Here is an 18,358-nt window from a genome sequence, read left to right as displayed (position 1 = left end):
TTCAGTTTTGTATTTCTATAATAGAGACTGTGCATTTTTAGTTTTATATAATGCTTCATATTTTTCTTTTCAGGCCGAGTTTCGGAACCTACTGCTTTTCAATTTGTGTTTTTCTTGGCATTCTGTACTTATGTTTGTTTCTTCAAGATGTTCACTTTGCTGTTCAAAATTTCTAGAGCTACTTGGAGATATTTCTCTTCTGAGAAAGAAATTTTTAACCCAAATAAAAAAGATGAGTCTGATATAAATGACCAAAAAACTGCAATTTCGCTTGATGGTACTGTAACAAAAATTAGTTCCTACCAATCTTATGGCCTAATAAATGATGAGATATACTTTTCATTTGATGTTGTTTGTGGCGAAGAGAAACTCCAGGTGGGCCAGTCAGTTTTTGTTAATGCCATGAGGAGATCATCAGAACATGGGTGGATAGCGATTTCTGTCATGCCCCACCATAAACAGTGGACTGAAGATGTTGAGGTAGATGCTAGCTATCCAGAAATCCTGCCAAACGAAATCGCTGGAAGTGATGAGGCATGCAAAAACAACACTCTAGAATTAGAAGTGACTGAATGCTATGGCCGGTATGGGGTGGTGGGCAAGCAGTACAGGTTTAACATGCAAGATTGTAAGGTATGTTTTTCTCCTATAATTGGGGACATTCTGAGGGTGACTTTCAATGCCATTGGTAATCGAATCATTGAGTGGGAACCAAAGTCGTTGAAAACAGTTGAGGGTGTTATAACTTCTCACGAAATTGACTGCGGTATAATAGATAATGATGTAATATTCTTTTTCTCATCTTGCCAGTGTAATTTTCCATTGAAATATAACATGAAAATCTCGGCTGTTGTAGTAGAAAGCAATCAACAACTGTTCAAATGGAGGGCATTTGTACTGAAGAGATTAAGTGATACTGACTGCGGGAAAGAAGCCACAAAACCTTGTTGCCATGACCATGCATATGTGTCTATCTCGAAAGAAGTTGATTTTGGTCGTGTCTGTGTCCTGAAAGAACATGAGTTGGACGTAAAGATTGCTAACAAATCAAAAAATAAGCTCAATTTATGCTGCTGCCATTTTCAGAGGCCTGTCAAAACGTCTCCATTTTCGATATCCAAATCTTTCAAGCCATGCGCAATCAACTCTAATTCTGAAATTTCTGTCAAAATAAAGTTCAGTCCTACCTCCTCTGGCATAGATGAAGTCCTGCTGTTTCTAGAGTTCAATGACTTCATAATCAAGCGCAAAGTACATGCTGACGTGTTTGACCCCATGCAAGATATATTGAATCCGATCGCCCCATATCATTGCAAATCAAACAGCCAAAGTTCTTTGAGAGATCAAGAAGAGTGTGCGTTAATCATTCCTGGGGAGAAAGTGAGGTTCCCGAAAGCAAATTTTTTAGGACATCAACCCAGTTATCAAGTTCCGAAGCAGTTGAGACTCATTGTTGAAGGTAAAGGATGTGCCATGACTGAGAAGTTTCCTGTACTGCTGGAAGATCCTTGTTACAAAAATTACAGGGACAAATTTACCTTGTTGCTACATCTCGAAGAAATAAAAATGTATCAGCAGATGGACAAGTTTGACATGTATGAGGTTGTAATGGTCAGAAAAGGAGAGTTTTTGAATCTGAATGTTCCAGGACTGGCAGATGGAAGGCCATCTTTGTTGGTCGGAGATAAGGCTATGCTTCATGTTCCAAACGGAACTGAGTACTCTATTTATGAAGGATTCATTCATGAAGTTCATCGAGATGATATAAGTCTAAAATTCAATGATATGTTCCAAAACTCTTATAATGGAGAAACCTATAATGTATCATTCAAGTTTAACAGGAGTAATTTCAAGGCTATGCACACGTGTTTGCGAAATGTTTTCAAGACCAGCCCCACTATACTGTTTCCAAATCACCTCAGGCTACAGAAACCTCTTGTGTTGGTATCCACTTCATCGTCTGAAAATTACGTTAAAAAGATAGATTGGCAAAATGGCAGTTTGAATAATCGCCAAAAATCTGCTGTCTCGCATATTGTTGAGGCAAGGTGTAGACCCCTGCCTTACATAATCTTCGGACCACCTGGAACCGGAAAGACTATCACTCTTGTCGAAGCTGTCCTCCAGATATTTGGGATGTTCAGGAACTCTCGGATTCTTGTTTGTGCGCCGTCTAACAGCGCAGCTGACTTGATTTGCCAGAGGTTAGTGGAGAGCGATGTGGTTGGTAAATCTGATATAGTCAGGATGAATAGTTATCAGAGAAGCAGCGAGAGCATTCCCGAATTTATCAAACCATACTGCATTGATAAAGATAAAGCAGAAGACGCCGTGCGATTTCCGATCATTGTAATGACATGTTCTACTGCAAATGCACTGTGTAGGTTAGAACTTCAGTCAGATCATTTCACACATGTAATTATAGACGAAGCAGGGCAGCTCACAGAACCAGAGGCCATGATACCTATAAGTTTGATAAGTAATCACAAAAATGGCAGTATCGTCATGGCAGGTGATCCGAAACAACTGGGCCCTGTTCTCATGTCTGATTTGGCCAGAGATAATGGTTTGGGACTGTCATTTCTTGAACGACTGATAGAAAGTGCCCTGTACCGTCACTCGAAAACTTATTCAAGGACCAGTGGCTTTAACTCGGACCTGGTCACGATGCTGACTGATAGTTACAGGTCTCATCCAGCCATACTGAAGTTTCCTTCCGATATGTTTTATTTCTCAGAAGTGAAGAGTGTGGAAAAGAGGGATGGTCTGGCAAATCTGCCTTTCCTGCCCAATAATAATTTCCCAATAATATTCCATGGTGTGAGAGGCATCGAGGAAAGAGAAGAGAACAGTCCATCTTGGTTCAACTCCGCGGAGGTTGTAGAGTCTGTTAGTTATTTGCAGAAACTGTACGGACAAGGTCTCACTCCCACAGATATTGGCATCATATCTCCTTATCGGAAACAAGTGGAGAAAATCCGGCTGCTCATCGGGGCTCTTGGAGCTGAAGCTTGCAAGATCGGTTCAGTGGAAGAGTTTCAGGGTCAGGAAAAACGAGCCATCATAATATCAACAGTGAGGTCATCTAAAGATTACATGGAGCATGACGTGTTGTACAACCTGGGTTTCGTAAGCAATCCGAAGAGATTCAATGTCGCGGTCACCCGCGCCAAAGAGTTGCTGATTGTCATTGGTAATCCGCTAGTATTGAGGCAAGACAAGATATTTTTTGAATTCATCAGGTTCTGTATTCTACACGGGTGTTATACTGGTTGCGATGTAAATGTTTAGTGAGATGTGCTATTCTTTTATATTTTTGTGTGCATTCCACTTTTTATGGCATTTGTATATATATATATTGTTTGCATTTTTAGCTAACATTAACTTGGAATAAGGATAACCACATTTCTCTCTCGAAAGAGCGACAAGGTTTCATATTTAGTGTTCAATGTTTCTTTTTTTAATGGCATATATATCAACATGTACTTTTTTTAAATTGATTCAGGATATCTTTAGTGTCCCATAACTGCCTCAATGGAGGGAAGACATTTTTTGCTGTAAATCAGAGAAGTGCACAACTTTTTCAGTCCACTGGCCAGATATGCTGTAATTCTGCTGCTCGCGAGGCCAGAAATTTATATATGGGGTGACCATATGACTTGTAATTTTATGGGACATTCCAGTAATTTCCATTTTCTTAACTTTTTGATAAAATGTTAAATCTTTTCCTAATTTTATTTAGTTTAAAAAAAGTTAATTTTCATGACTTAATATAAATTAATGCTTTTGACAATTGTTTTGGCTTTTATAACAACACTTTACTCGCCTTAAAAATTTTTTTGGCTATTTAATTGCCAACTTTCTTTCCATTAGACAATTTTTTGTGATAATCAACAACTTTAATTACATGTAAAATTACATAAAATTATACATACTTTTGTGATAATTTTCTCAGATGGTTGGTGATATTTTGTATGGATCCTGATTTCCTATATTTTTATGAAGGAAATGTGGTCAGTTAGGCGTTTATTGTGTTGTGTGTATTGATATTTTTCTACCAGAGATTGTGCACCCCTGTTTAAATCGAAGTGATTATGTTTGCGATGAACAATATATTGAATTGTGTTGAGTTTTTTGCATCTAAATAATTTTGGGGGGGAAATAATGCAGATGTAATTAATACCTGCAGGTGCATGAGGAGTTTTTTGGTAAGGTAGATGGGGGAAGGCTTTTAGTAGGATAATCTAAATTGAATCACACTTTTGCTTTTCCGAATTCACCCTAAGTCTCATCGGAGGAGCGAGATGTTGCTGGAAGTATGCAGTGAAAATGAAATATGTATTTGGATAAAAATTGAAACACTGCCAACTCTTCCATTGTTTTTCAAAAGGCCTCCCTTGAATGCCTTAAATAAAGGAATTCTTTGATATTCGGAAAGATCATGTTTTAGGTTAGATTATGAAAGGCTGATAGACATGTAGAATTCTGAAGGTCACGAAAGAACATCTCTTTTGTATGATTGTTATCATTTTTCCAAGAATAAGAACCAATGTTTACTTTTGTGTGTAAATTTAGTGGGGTTTTTTTTTTTTTGTCCCACTCAAACGTTATGGTAATAATCACAATGTAAAATTATATTGTTATCAAGTCTTAATGTAAAAGCCACTTTGTTCCACCGAAAAATTTGTTTCCAAGAAATACTTTCGATGTAGAGTAAATTGGTGGAAAATATGAACATTCTCATAGAAATTAAGTTGTACAGGGGTGTCAATATTCGTTGTGGAGCATATGGTCATGAATGCAGCCTGGTGATGGCAGGAAGGTGACACAGAAAGGCATTTTAACTGGAGACATGGATGGAAAACTATGTAACTTGGTCAGTGGTAAAGTGCTTATGCCCTATTAGATACAGCCAGAAACAGTATCTTTCGTGCGAGCGCTATACCTTCTGCATCAGCGACGTTCATGTCCAATTCGGATGTCTGCACCTTTTAATGCATAACACATTCACCTCAGACACTCATAAATATATTAGAAATATACATTCATATAAAACTTTGCAGCACGCACCAATTTCTTAGAAGGAAGATTAGGAGATACATGTGAGGTTTAGTATCGACCCTGGTGGGGGAAGTTAGGTACTGAAAATCTGAAATGAAGGACACTTCCATATACACTGTATGGTTTTTTTTTGTACTATTTAAATGATGCTTTTTATCTACATTTGTTTTAGATTTTTAATGACTGATTCTGAAATCTTCCACTGGGGTTTCTGTTGTACAACTGATAAATAATGATGTATTAAAGTAGCCAACCCTAAGTTGCATGGGGGTAGCTTTCTCTATTCAAGTCTCTTTCTGTGCCGTCTTGTGTGGTTCTCTGTACCAGCACTAGGCTGTGTTTATGCCATCACAAATGCAGAAATAAAATATTTGATGATATATTAGAGTGGGTTTGGTATTTGTTATACAGTCCCCTTGGATCAGAGCGATTACTTTGAGGATACTTCATGTATATAGAGACTCTTTTGAACTTACATATCCAGTGGGATTATGTGTTCGGAATGCAAATAAATACAGTGTGTGTATCATACAGATTTTTTAGTTTTTTATTGTCAAAAAAGACTGGCCATTGATGATATTGTACGCTATAATGTTTTTTTTTCCCATTTTTTACTCGCTTATTTTGGCAAAAAGATTGTTTTGTGGTTTTTTTTTTTTAATTGTGATATATTTTTTATCATGCTAATTTTTTTTTAATTTCCCATTTTATATTTTTTATAATCGCTTTGTTCTTACTTTTTTTTTTATCATCAATGTTTCGATGTACAGGGTTGCATGGGAAAGCCCTTCTACCCTAAAATAACTTGTAAATCATGGAAGCTGCAGCTATGGCACTTAGACAATCATAGGCACACACAGAATTTTCTCGAGGGAGGGTTTCAAATTTTTTTTCCTTCCGGGGAGGTTACGTTTTTCCCTGCAAAATAACACTAATCTTGGCTCAAGGAGGGGGGTTAGAACCCCAAACTCCCCTCTGCGTACGCCAATGTACACAGTGGTATAGTAAAGTGACTGGCAAATGAGATGCTAGAAACAAATATCTATTTGGGGATTGCATAACGTTTTTTGTAATTCCCTCAATTGTTTTGCACATCTGATCAGGTGTTGCCACTTTACCGTCGTCTAAGTTTCTTGCATAGCTGTAGTATATGTATAGCTGCCTCCCCTCAAGTTATTTCAGATGAAAGGAGCTTTTGTGTGCACCCTAAATAATAAGTAACACTTGCGTATACTGTTTCGTTCAGAAATATTTGTCTGGTGTGTTCTTCTGTACTTTGAGTAAACTAGAACATTTTTAGTTTGATTATTCTCTGGGTATTTGTGGTTTTTAGATTTTTCTAGACGCTCTAAGATAGTGTTGGTCGTGGAAATCTTACAATGTTTGTTGGAACACTATATCAAATACAGTAAAACCTTTCTTAATTGCACCCCCCCCCCTTTTTTTTTACAACCCAATAATTTACCCGGTTTAATAAAAATATGCATTTCGAATCCTTGATTCAAAAGGGTCACCCCTTTTTTATTGGCAAATTCTTTTGCCCTGCCAGTGTATACAAAAGAGGGGTTTTACTGTATTTGATTTGTGAGCTTGAGACATACAAAGAAACAAATCATTAGACATGCAGAAACTTGTGTTTTGAACGAGTATGTCTTGTGAACAAAAGTGCTTTCATTCTGCATAGAACTACAGTGCACTAGTGCTATAAACCTACCGATTAATTTTTTACAAATATTGGAGTATAGATTGGTTTGAAGAAGTTTGATTACGCCTTGTTCAAGTATGAGATAAGACTTGGTTATGTCATGTTGAACGATTCGTTAAGATAGTGATTATATATTGAGTGACAGAGTGATAAATGTCACTCACAATCACTACCTCAGACCTTACGTCAGTGACTGATCTTTCAGGGTTGATTCCTCCTACAAAGGAATAGAATCATCCGATATGACATAGCCTAGTCTCGTGTTGTACTTGGAACACTATGCGGAGGCATCGTGAAGTCGCTATTAACCTGTCAAAATTTTGTTCGCTGTTGAACTTGCAACATCAGTTACTAAAAGCAGTGGTTCTTAAACGTCTGTCACATGCGGCTTTCTTGCCCTGGTCAACTTTCATGTGCAGCTCCTCAGAATGGCTCAAAAAAGAACCTTCCAGAACACTGAACAAGGGACAGCTCACCGCAATGCCCCTAGGAGCCACGACTCTCACTTTGAGAACCACTGGTTTAATAAGGCACTTATGCAGTGGAACCTATCGTAGAAAGCAGGCATACCTTCAGCACAATGCTTATATAACATGAAAATTCAAGCGTTTACTATCTTAACTTTAAAATATGGAAGACATCGCAGCACCAGCAGAGCATGAAACGAGCAGTCAACTCTGATAGCATAATTGCATTAGGGGCCACGCATATTTAGAAGAAAAAAAAAACTTGGAGCACGTGTACCGATTTGTTAGAAATTCCACAACGGGTGTGCGCAGGTAGTCCCAACTAGGGTTTCTGCTCGATAATTCCCGCCCGCCCATTCTCGGGAATTTTTTGCGATTTCCCGGGAAATCGGGAAAATTACTGTTGTGACACATTAATACTGAAAATGACATATAAAAGATTTTTAAAAAATCAATGAGAATATTTGTTTAAAATTTAATTCTCTTAACCTATTGCATAGCATTGCTTGGAAAAGAGAGATGGGGCTGGAGAAAGAAGAGTGAAAAAGAAAGGGTGGGGGGGGGGGCTTTTAGTTTGGGTAACTGCCACTTGCTACTTTTCCAACAGATACCCTTTACGTTAGAGGTTCCGTAAGAAATATTAACGTGGGTATCTGTCTGGTAATTCAAGTTCAAGCAACCCTGTGGCTTACTGTGAAATCCTGTACTGTTTTGGGAAAGTGGGAACAACACCCACACACGAGAGATGAATGGAGGAGATAATATCTGTAAAAAGGATGTGGTGGTGTTAGGATTCCGGGCCTGTTGTGATTTCTAAATCGCAACAGGCCATCATGAACAATTTCATGCTAGAAATCACATTCTTCTAGCATGTCAGTAGCTATCCCTATTCTATGTATGGGGTCCGTCCATTTCTCACAAAGACTGAAGGTTCTTCAATCTTTTTCAGAACTACTATTCTGAAGTCAAACATTTATAGCCCTACTTAAGGGGGTCCCCTTTTCCATGGAGAATAATTGCGTAATACCAGCACCTCCTGGAGATAGGTCTCCGCACGGGTTGCCATAAACGTCATTCAGACTACCTAGTTAGTTTGCCACATTTTGAAACGGGGCGCGGTAGCCCAGGTCTTTAAGATACTTGCCTAAAGTACCAAAGGATGTTTAGAGGTGTCGCGAGTTCGATACCCGGTTCTTCCTTGTCAGAAAACTTTCCTGACACGGGTACAACAAAAATGGCTACCCCATCGAGGGGTTAGAGCACCAACCTCTCGACGAGTATGAAAATCGAGCCTGCCGTTCGGAATCCGCATTAAATTCCCGGTCTAATTAGCCCTCGTGTGTAGAAAATGACCGTGGTGCGACAAAAATGATCAGATCAAAACATTTTGAAACGCAGCATCCTACTTCGTTTCTCATGTTGGCGTAGAATCTTCCCGATTAGCTCACAAATACCGCATAGTGATTCTTTTCCTCACTGGCACAACCAGGGAATTTTTTTTCCCTGAATATTCTGAGGGAAAATGGACTACTTGCTGACGTCACAAGCTGAGTGCGGAGGCCTTCTATCTCTAGGAGGTGCTGGTAATACCAGTACTGTCTTGCCTTTCTTCTCTCTACAACCTCTTAATACTTAAAAACTTTTGTACTTTTCGCCTAACCACCTGCAAGTGACACAGGAAGTTTTATGGCTTTACGATGCGCAAGTTTTGGTGCATATATTTTCCCCTTCCCTGGGAAAATTTTTCGTTTGCAAGTTTTTAAGAAATCCTGCAGGAAAATAAAAGTGGGAGTTGCCTATTTTACTTTCAAGTAGGGTGGCCACTCGTCACGATCCGCTTTAAAAAAAAACCGTGAAATACGGGGGGGGATGATCACTATGCAACGGACGCTATAAATTTCAAGCGTTTTAAACGCAGTTTATAACGCAGAATTCTCGAATGCTTATTATGTGTTAGTGGGATAGTGGATATAAATTATTATCAAGGCCCGGATGATGTTGACCTAAAAAATTGCAAAAATGACCTGAAAACAAAAAATGCCGGAAATCTTCAAAAACAAATTCCTGAAAACGACAAAACATGCATCAGAATAACAATGCGAAGTCCTTGAAAACCAGTTATGTTCAAAAGTCTAAAAAAATGTTTTAAGAACAAAATCAGATTTTTCTCTTATTACATTTCATCAAAAATTACCAATAGAATTTTCCTGATAAAAATGTAATTTTTGAATGTGGTATGTAATCTGAAAGCAAAAATATATATATGCAAATATGTACCGCGAAAACTCACTTTTTTAAAGGTTTAGATGTTATAGGGGCATATTTGGAAGAAAAAAACTGATACAATCACAGTTCGTCTTCAATCTCGAAATTTTCGAACTTTCCCGTCAAGACGGTAGAAATTTTTTTGAGGGTAGTTAAGTGCACTGTTTTTTTTTCAATCACTCTGTGGAATTTCGCTACAACATATTGGCCAACTCCGCCTTTGGCATGCCTAAGAACTTCCACTGGATAGCGGGGAAACCAAAATACTGAAGTTTGACTTTATGTACTCCAAAATTATGTCCTTGTCCTTCAATATTCCCTTGGCAAAACAAAGTTTGTGAAATTTTAATGCATGCAGAACTTCCTTATCGAATTCATTTAGTATGGATTTGAAAATTTTCACTAGAATATACAAGCATTTAGCCATGTTCCCCCATCGCATAGTAAGCTTTTTGGAGGCAAAGCTAATGTAGGAATTTGGCTTTAAAAGGTTCTATGCGATAAACGGGATGTCCCAAAAACTTTTTAACAGCATCTTTAAACTTAAACTGCTTCGCAAAACCTTTGCCAGTACACAGTTTGGTCTGGTTTTTCCCTGGTCTAGACATTAGGAGCTTATCTTCATCTGCCTGTATCAGACACAAATGAGTCGACCAAATCTCATAGTTGGGACGCCTATGAACTTCACTGAGTTGTGTTGGTTCCAGCTTTTAACAGACTAAGCTGGTGTCGGTTGTTTGCATAGTACAAAATAAAGAGATCTTCAGTATATCTCATCTTCCTGTATATTCTCATTTATAAAATTTTGAAGCTGTGCATTTTAGCCTTTAGGTCAGTTTTTGACATTTTTATAGCACTCCTTGGTGTTTAAACAAAACATTTAAAATTTTGACAATACCTAGGACAAACCAAACTATTTTCCATAGCTAAAACCACTAGGTTTCTGAGGAAGATTTCGCATTACGAACATGATTCTGGAACAACTCTTTGTTAGCCTAGGTATTAGGGCAGAGGTCTGCAACCTCGTATTCAGTCATTGCACTTCACTACTGAAGTATAGATAGCAGCACTGAAAAATCATACAAAACACCGTATACGCACCTAGATTGTTAGGTACCCACACACACACACACTTCCGGCACAATTCACTAACGTCGGTATTACACTAAAAATTGGATAAAATTCCTTTTATAAAACAAAAAATCCAACCAATGAAGCTCATAGGTTACATTCTAGCAAATGCATCCGATAATCTTATTGGTTGAATTTTTCAAGTTTCATAAAAGGACTTTTAGAAAACTTTTATAGTGTAGTACCGGTCTAAGTAGTAAATTGCCCATGGCGATAGACCTGAGTTGTGCTCGGTTAGGGAAAAAAAAAAACCTTTCTCGGTGCCGAAAAAGAGCACCCCTTATACCGCAGAGCTGCCATAATTGTAATAAATTGAATGCAATTTTTGCAGGGTATTTACTTGGAGTATTAAGTTCTCGCTAGTACGAAATCGGGTACGAACACTTTGCACTCTTGATGCTTTCAGAGAGCATCATGGTGCTCGCGAGCAAGGGGTTGAAGATGGCTGTGTATTAGCGGATTCTTTTTATATTCAACAAAACAGTGATACCTCGGCTTACGAACATTTTGGATTACGATTTTTTTTGCCTCTGCTAACCAATACAAATTCGGCTGCGGATGATTCGATGCGGAACGAACATTTTAGTAGATATGGATGTATGCGGCTGCAAAATTTTCAGTCTCAGGCCTACAACAGTAAAAATCTTCAATCATTACACTTCACTCATGGTTCGAAAAATAGGAGGCAGGTGGCAGCACTATAACAAGCATTACACAGAAACAAGCTTCACATTAGGTTCACAACACGGACACGTACATTCCAACAATATGTACCAATTCGTTAGAAGTTCCGCAGAAGAATATGGACGAGGTGCATGTGTGGTTTAGTAGTAGTCTCATGGGCTGTGCGCTTTCAAGAGGTCCTATTGTATTTTTGTATTTCCCAACTTGTTATCTGAGGTTTTCTAACTTCGAGGCGTGAATTCGAGTTGATTTCCCATTTGAAAAAGTCTCTTCGCAGACCAATCAGACCTACAACATGGTACTTACATTTAACATGAAAAATCAAGCATTTACCATCTTCACTTTAAAATATGGAAGGCAGGTAGCTGCACCAGTAAGAACCCAAAATAAAAAAGCATAACACTGACAAAGTAAGTACATTAGTGGCCGCACATCCACTCAGAACACCTTTTCGCTGGCATAAACTGATTCGTTAGAAATCCTGCAGCTGAGTAAGAGGTGCATGTACGGTTTAATTGTATAATTGATCAGGGCTTAACAGAAAATTGAGGTGCCAAGCACTTTCTGTTTTCCGAAAAACGGTCAAAAAAATTTTTTTCAGCTTGTCCGGGACTTGGCAATCCTTCTCTATGTGCGTATTAGACAAAATTTTCAAATATTTTGTCCTATTAGACTATGGTGACCTGGTGCCTAGGCTTGGTTAAGTTATACTTGCTCAACCCGTGGCACGCATGCCAAATGTGTTCCTCTGAGTTATCTGATGTGGCCAGTGCCACATTTTCAGGTCACTTAAGTGACCCACTGCACATTTCCATATCGCTCAGGTGGCCTGCTGCAAATTTTCAGATGACCTCAGTGGCTCAAAGTACATTTCCAGATCACATAAATTGACTTACTTTTATTACCAGACGCACCCCGCTCCCCATCCGATACAGACTTCAGAGCGTTCCCGAAGGTCGGACACGCCTGTAAAATCAAGCCAACTTTTCCCCCTTCGCCAACGGACGAAGAATTGAATCGTAATCACCGCCAATGGACGGACCAAATCTTAATCATTAAAAATCAAGAATAGATGACATGATATAATCTTTGTCTTGAGCATTCTTTGCACGCCCGTCGTCATATCAGGATCTATTGCGTCTAAAAATATTTTGAAATTAACAGTATGATTAGGATTTTAAATTTCTATCAGTAATGATCGATTGATCTATTTTTTACCTCTGGAGTAGTGACGGACTCGCATCGCGAGAACCCGGGTTCAAATCCCACCATCGCCACAGTGGTGGTCGGCTGAAGTTGGTTTTCTGTGGTTCCAAACTTCGAGGCACAAATGTGAGCCAATCTCCCCGTTAAAAAAGTCACGCTGCAGAGAGCAACAGGCCTACACAACGGTATATTATTCAATCATTACACTTCACTCACAGTTAGAAAAACTGGTGGCAGATGGCAGCACTACACATAACAAGCATTACACAGAAACAAACTTCACGTCAGGTTTCACTACACGTACACACACATATTCCCGCATGTACCAATTCGTTAGAGGTTCCGCAGAGGAAGAGGAGGAGGGACATGTATGGACGAAGTACATGTATGGTTTAGTAGTAGTAGTAGCTCCGGTGGTTCATTGCCTACTATTAAATAAATTACATCTGAGGTTTAGGCTGATTGCAGCTAGTGTTGTTAATATTCGACACAACCTATTCCAGAGCGTCTTGGATTTTGTTTGTGGCAAGAAACGGTTTTAAACAAGTAATAACATTGAAGAGTTCATATACAGTGAATCCCACTTATAGCGTTTTCTAAAAACTCATGAAAAACGTTGGTGCTGGGAAAACGTTTGAAACGGGAAATTTCAATAGGTGTTAAATTTAGAGATCACGAAAATAAGTCGTACTAAGCGAGAAAACTTTTTAAATGGGACCGTTAAGCGGAATATGCTGTAGTAATTTTAAATTAATCTACATTTTCTCAAATGTAGTTCTAACGTGTTTTAGAATGTTTTTCTATATTTTTGTGAATTCCACATCCCCCTCCCCACATCCTGGAGTAGGGCCCCAAGGTTGAGATCTTTAGCGGGCCCCAAGACCGACTTTTCACGGGCCCTTCTGTAATGAATTTATTGCGTGAAAAAAAATTATAGTTATTGTCCCGGATCCCAACGCTGGAGCCCTGTCAGCAGTGACGCCACGGCAAGAGAAAAGGGGCCCTCAACAAATATGAGATTATAGTTGAAATTTTCGAGGAGCATACATGTAAATTTGCCTGGTAGGGCCTCAGAAAAATCACTTAGCCCGGGGGCCCATGGTGCTCTTGAAACGGCCCTGGCACCCGAACAAAGTGATATATCGGAGCCCAGGCCCGTCATTTAGGGGCTTTTGAAAATACACTAAAAATGGTATATATATATATATATATATATATATATGCAAATATATATATATACCTATTGAGTACATGTGTTTTGCCCCCCCCCCCCCCGGAAAAAGTTGAAATGACGGCCCTGTGTCGGAGCCCCTCCCTTCTGGATGGAAATGCTCACCTAATAATTTGTTTGAAAAATGCTCCGAAAAAAAGTTCACTAAATATCCTATTATTCTGCCCCCCCCCCCGGGTGGACCCTGGCCCGTAAAAGGGTTGGGGCAACCAGAGTCCTGCCTCGAGCAAATAGGGGGGGGGGGCTTACAAAAAAATATACACTTATTTTGCATGATAATAAATCATTTCAAGAGGGCCCCAAGAAAGTCTGCCCCGGGGCTCCGAGAAGTCACGCTACCTCCATGGGTGGACCCCATAGGATCCTTCCCACAAGCAGGGTCGCAACATGGTCTATGCTTGGTCAGCAGGGCAATATCACATTTTGGCGCCCTTTGTAATGTTTGGTGCCCTCTCTTGTCCGGTGCCAGGGGCACTAGACCCGCTTGCCAACACCCACTAATTGCGGTCCTTCCCACAAGAGTAGGCAGGATTGCAACTAGATGCTTAGTCAGCCGAGGCAAGGACGCATTTTGGTGCCCACTCCCTCTGATCCGACGCCCGGGTCACAAGACACGCTGCTCCCGAGGGCCGCAACTAGAGGGGAGCAGACACGGGACGATAATTATTTTTTTGTGTATTTTCCCACATTATAAACTTACTACAGAGGGAGGGGGCATGAAAAGTTTGGCCTGGAGACGTACCAGAAACCCCAGCCTAGGAGCCATGCTATATAGGATATGTCATCTCCATGGCTTTTATAAATTCATTACAGAGTAATGAATTATAGTTATTGTCCCGGATCCCAGCGCTGGAGCCCTGTCAGCAGTGACGCCACGGTATCCGGTAAAAAATCTGACACAGTGGCACTCCTTCTGGAGGGTGGAGGGAGGCCTGATGCACCAATATGCGTTAAGAGCAGGGGTGATTCGAGACCCCTGCGGACCCATGCGGAGAGCGATCGCCCCTCCCAAGACCCGCAAATATGAGTCTGTCCCGTGAAATACGGATGATCCAATGCACCTACACAGGAAGTCGCTTCTCCGACACATCGCCCTGGATCCGCCTACCTTCACTCCATTCAAAGCTGAAGATGTCTGCCACGGCTTTATTCGCAGCTAAAGATGCCTGTCTTGGCTTCATTAGCAGCTAGGATACCTGCCTTCGTTCCATTCGCAGCTGAAGATGCCTGTATAATAAGTATAGTCCACCGATCACGAGAAGAACACTGGCTACGTCACGTCGGACGATTCTATTATCTACTTTGAGGTAAAGCAACTGCCCATCGAGAATAGCGCATTAGCAACGGCGCTTTCCCGTTTGGCGTCTTTAGCGCTATTTTGGCCTCCTAGAAATTTCACTAAAAGCGCCACGGCAGTGTTCTCGATAACGTCGTCATCGCAGTGTTTTTGTTACGTAAACACCGGCTGTTCGACAGTGCCGTCTTGAGGCATCGTCGCATTAGATTCACAAAAATAAGATCTGGTTGAAATTTTCCAGAATTTACGTGGTAGGGCCTCAGAAAAATCACTTGGCCCGGGTAAGCCCGTGCTGCTCTTAAGACGGCCCGGCTGCTCGAGCACTTACGGCACATTATTTTAATACAAAAAATATATTTTTTTATTCGTTCATTATATTATTAAATGAGAAGATTAAAGATGCGCACGAAATATATGACTGATTGCCTTGGGAAAGGGGAACGGGAATATCCGGAAAATCCCTAATTCTCGCGAACGATTTCGCATGCATTTCGATGGGTTGCCGTGACGTGAAAAATATTTCGCTCTTGAACACCTTTGGTGAAAATATATAGTAGCATGTATTTCAGGTCTTTGTATGGCATAGAAATAAAACTGGGACGGAAAATCGTCAGGGAAAACTTGTGAGCGGAATCATTTCAAGATCCGTGTTATTAAAAACTCGTTTTTAACTGGCATTCAAACTTTAATTTTATTCATTAAACATAATAAATGCATGTCTATTCGTAATGTAATTGTAGAAAGATTCGGTTCAGCAAGAAAGGCTGGAGCAGCCTTTTTTTAATAATCAGTTCCATGTATCAAGCTGAAGCCGAACACTGCTCATTTAAAACATTTTCGACCATGGCCCCCAGAAGGATAGGCTACTACACCGCACACCAACTCCGGTCATATATCGCCAGACGGTAATTTCCAACCAGTGGAGTCGGGTGGGAAATGAAGGCTCCATCCATCGGTGGTCGCCCTAGGCCACGACCACATAGATAACCTTTTTTTTTGTTTTTCTTTTTTTTTTTCAAACCGAGCACAGTCAGGTCTATCGCCGCAGGCAATTTACTACCTAGTGAGTTGTGCCGGAAGTGTAAGTGTGTGTACCTAACAGTCTGAGTGCGTATCTACTGTTGTGTATGATTTTTCAGTGCTGCCATCTATATCTCAGAAATGAAGTGAGGTGGTCGTGTCTACGCTCGGTAGGTAAAGAACTTGCTTCGAATGTTCTATGCCCGGATTCGAACCCATGGACCTTGATGGTAACCTTTGTAGTGGCAGACGAGCTGAAGACGAAGGATGGGCTGACAAAATCCAGCCTATAGGAGAATTATTGTAATTTTCTGTTTTTTTTCCACACTGTAAATTCAGAATGGACGGTCGGTGAGAGATCCCAGCCAGGATCCCTGCTGCAGCATGAGAGGACCATGCTTCCGATGCCCTTAAGCAGGGGCGTAGCCAGAAATTTCGTTCGGGGGGGGGGACCACTTTCATTTCGGGGGGGGGACCAAAGTGACAGAACAATGGATTTGGCCATCTTTTTCCCTTTTTTCGGTCATTTTCTCACATTTCGGGGGGGGGGACCAGACCCCCAAGTTTTTAAATTAAAAAATTTAATTCACTTCCAAAATTTATAATTTTCGAGTAGTATGTACATCTTTTAACAAACGCCAACACAAAAAGCGCAGCTCACTCAAGCGTGAAGACTGACGGAGTTCACTGAAGCGTGAGGAATACCCACATACAGGTATTTGCGCCAAGACGGCCTTTACTGGCAACCTGGGATAATTTTTATCCTTTCCCCGCGCCGAAATGGACCCTCTCCAGAGAGGGGGTTTCGCGTAACTCTTCTCGTCATCTGAGGACTATACCTCCGCTCCATTCGGAGCTGAATATTTCTGCCTCCGCTCATTTCGCAGTTTAAGATGTCTATCTTAGCTTCTTTCCCAGCTGAATATTTCTGCCTCTGCTCCATTCGCGGCAGCTGAAGATGTCTGCCTTTGCTCAGGAACGGATCCAGGGGTGGGGGCGATAGGTAAGAACCGAATAATATTGGAAAATTTTCCTGTCCCGTAAAATAAAGGACAATCCAACGAACTTACACAATTCGTCTCTCCCGACACATCGACCTGGATCTGCATCTGGCGGTGCCCCATACAGCCGAACAGGTCGCACGGCCAAAGAACCGTCCCTAGTTAAGAACACCGATTATGGTTTCTTCTCTGAATTGTTTCCAACTCTGTTTCAACATTGCAAGAGGGTGCCAAAATGCTTGCTTGATACAGCTGACCAAACCTCTATCTTAAAGTGGTATTGATGTACAAATGGGTAGGGGCAGAAAAGAGAAAGGCATCTCTGCCCGTGCGGGATCTATTTTTGGTGCCTCAGATGACGTTTCTCCAGCTCAACAATTTTTTTTTACCTTCCAACTCGGATTTGGCACCCTTTAATAGAGAGGTGCCCCGTGTGGCTGCACAGGTCGCACGTATTCTGTGGGGGCTGAAAGGATTCAGCCTAGTTTCTTATAATTTTTGCTATTTTTTCATGCTATAAATTCTTTATCGGGGGACCAGTGAAAAATCTGGCCTCTAAGGCTCCAACAAAGATCCCAGCCTAGCGACCCCTGCTGCAGGACGTGGGTACAATAAATGCATCCAGCCTTCCCGCTAGGCGAGTACGTTCTATAGATATTGTATCTAGGAAGTAATGAGTCCCGTATATACCGGGTGACTCGAAACGTTACGCCATCCGACAATAGCAGTTTTTTTTTCCTTCTAGCACTTGCAGCGAATTCACAATGGCACTAACAATTTTAAGGGAATTAAAATTAATATTAATACTCTAGAATACTCTAAGACATTTATTTTTAAAAATATTGTTGGTGCTGCTACCTACTTTCAAAATCAGAAGTACCTTATGTGGTGATGACGAAGCTCAGGTATAAAAAACTAAGTTCTTCTCTCTCTCTCTCTTTCATTTAGCTTTGCTCCTTATAAACAAAGCTCATAAACTGACCTGAAAGATCAAACTTCCAGTTCAGTAACTTTTTCAAGACCCAAAGGAACTCCACACAAGCAGATGACAGTTAAGATCGTAAAAAGTGCATTTTTCCACATTCCACTTTAGAGTAATGTGCTGCCATCTAATTTTAAATTTAAAAGTGACTCAAGTGGTGATAATGAAGTTTATTGTAAAAAAAACTATATTCTATATTCCGCTTGGTTCCTTATAAACAAAGCTCATAAACTGAACTGGAAATTTAAACTGAAAGTTCGGTTATTTTATTTGAGAATAAGGAGACGTCCAAAACAAATAACCTCTTA

At 40.3% G+C, this 18,358-nt stretch overlaps 1 protein-coding gene across 1 annotated transcript; it reads left to right on the top strand.

Annotated features, from left to right (window-relative positions):
• The first annotated feature begins 140 nt into the window (after nt 1-140).
• LOC149071508 (RNA helicase Mov10l1-like) lies at nt 141-6,369 on the top strand. The gene has a single exon (XM_089247841.1). It carries the CDS (start codon nt 148-150, stop codon nt 3,289-3,291), a length of 3,144 nt encoding a protein of 1,047 aa, XP_089103967.1. The 5' UTR covers nt 141-147; the 3' UTR covers nt 3,292-6,369.
• The last annotated feature ends 11,989 nt before the right edge of the window (nt 6,370-18,358 follow it).

Source organism: Pholcus phalangioides, unplaced genomic scaffold, assembly GCF_987345545.1.
Source record: "Pholcus phalangioides strain wild (caught in Gottingen) unplaced genomic scaffold, Ppha-v1.0 ptg000018l_1, whole genome shotgun sequence".
Lineage (NCBI taxonomy): Eukaryota > Metazoa > Arthropoda > Arachnida > Araneae > Pholcidae > Pholcus > Pholcus phalangioides.
The sequence above is the reverse complement of the archived record's forward strand: the minus strand, read 5'-3'. Positions and strand labels throughout refer to the sequence as shown.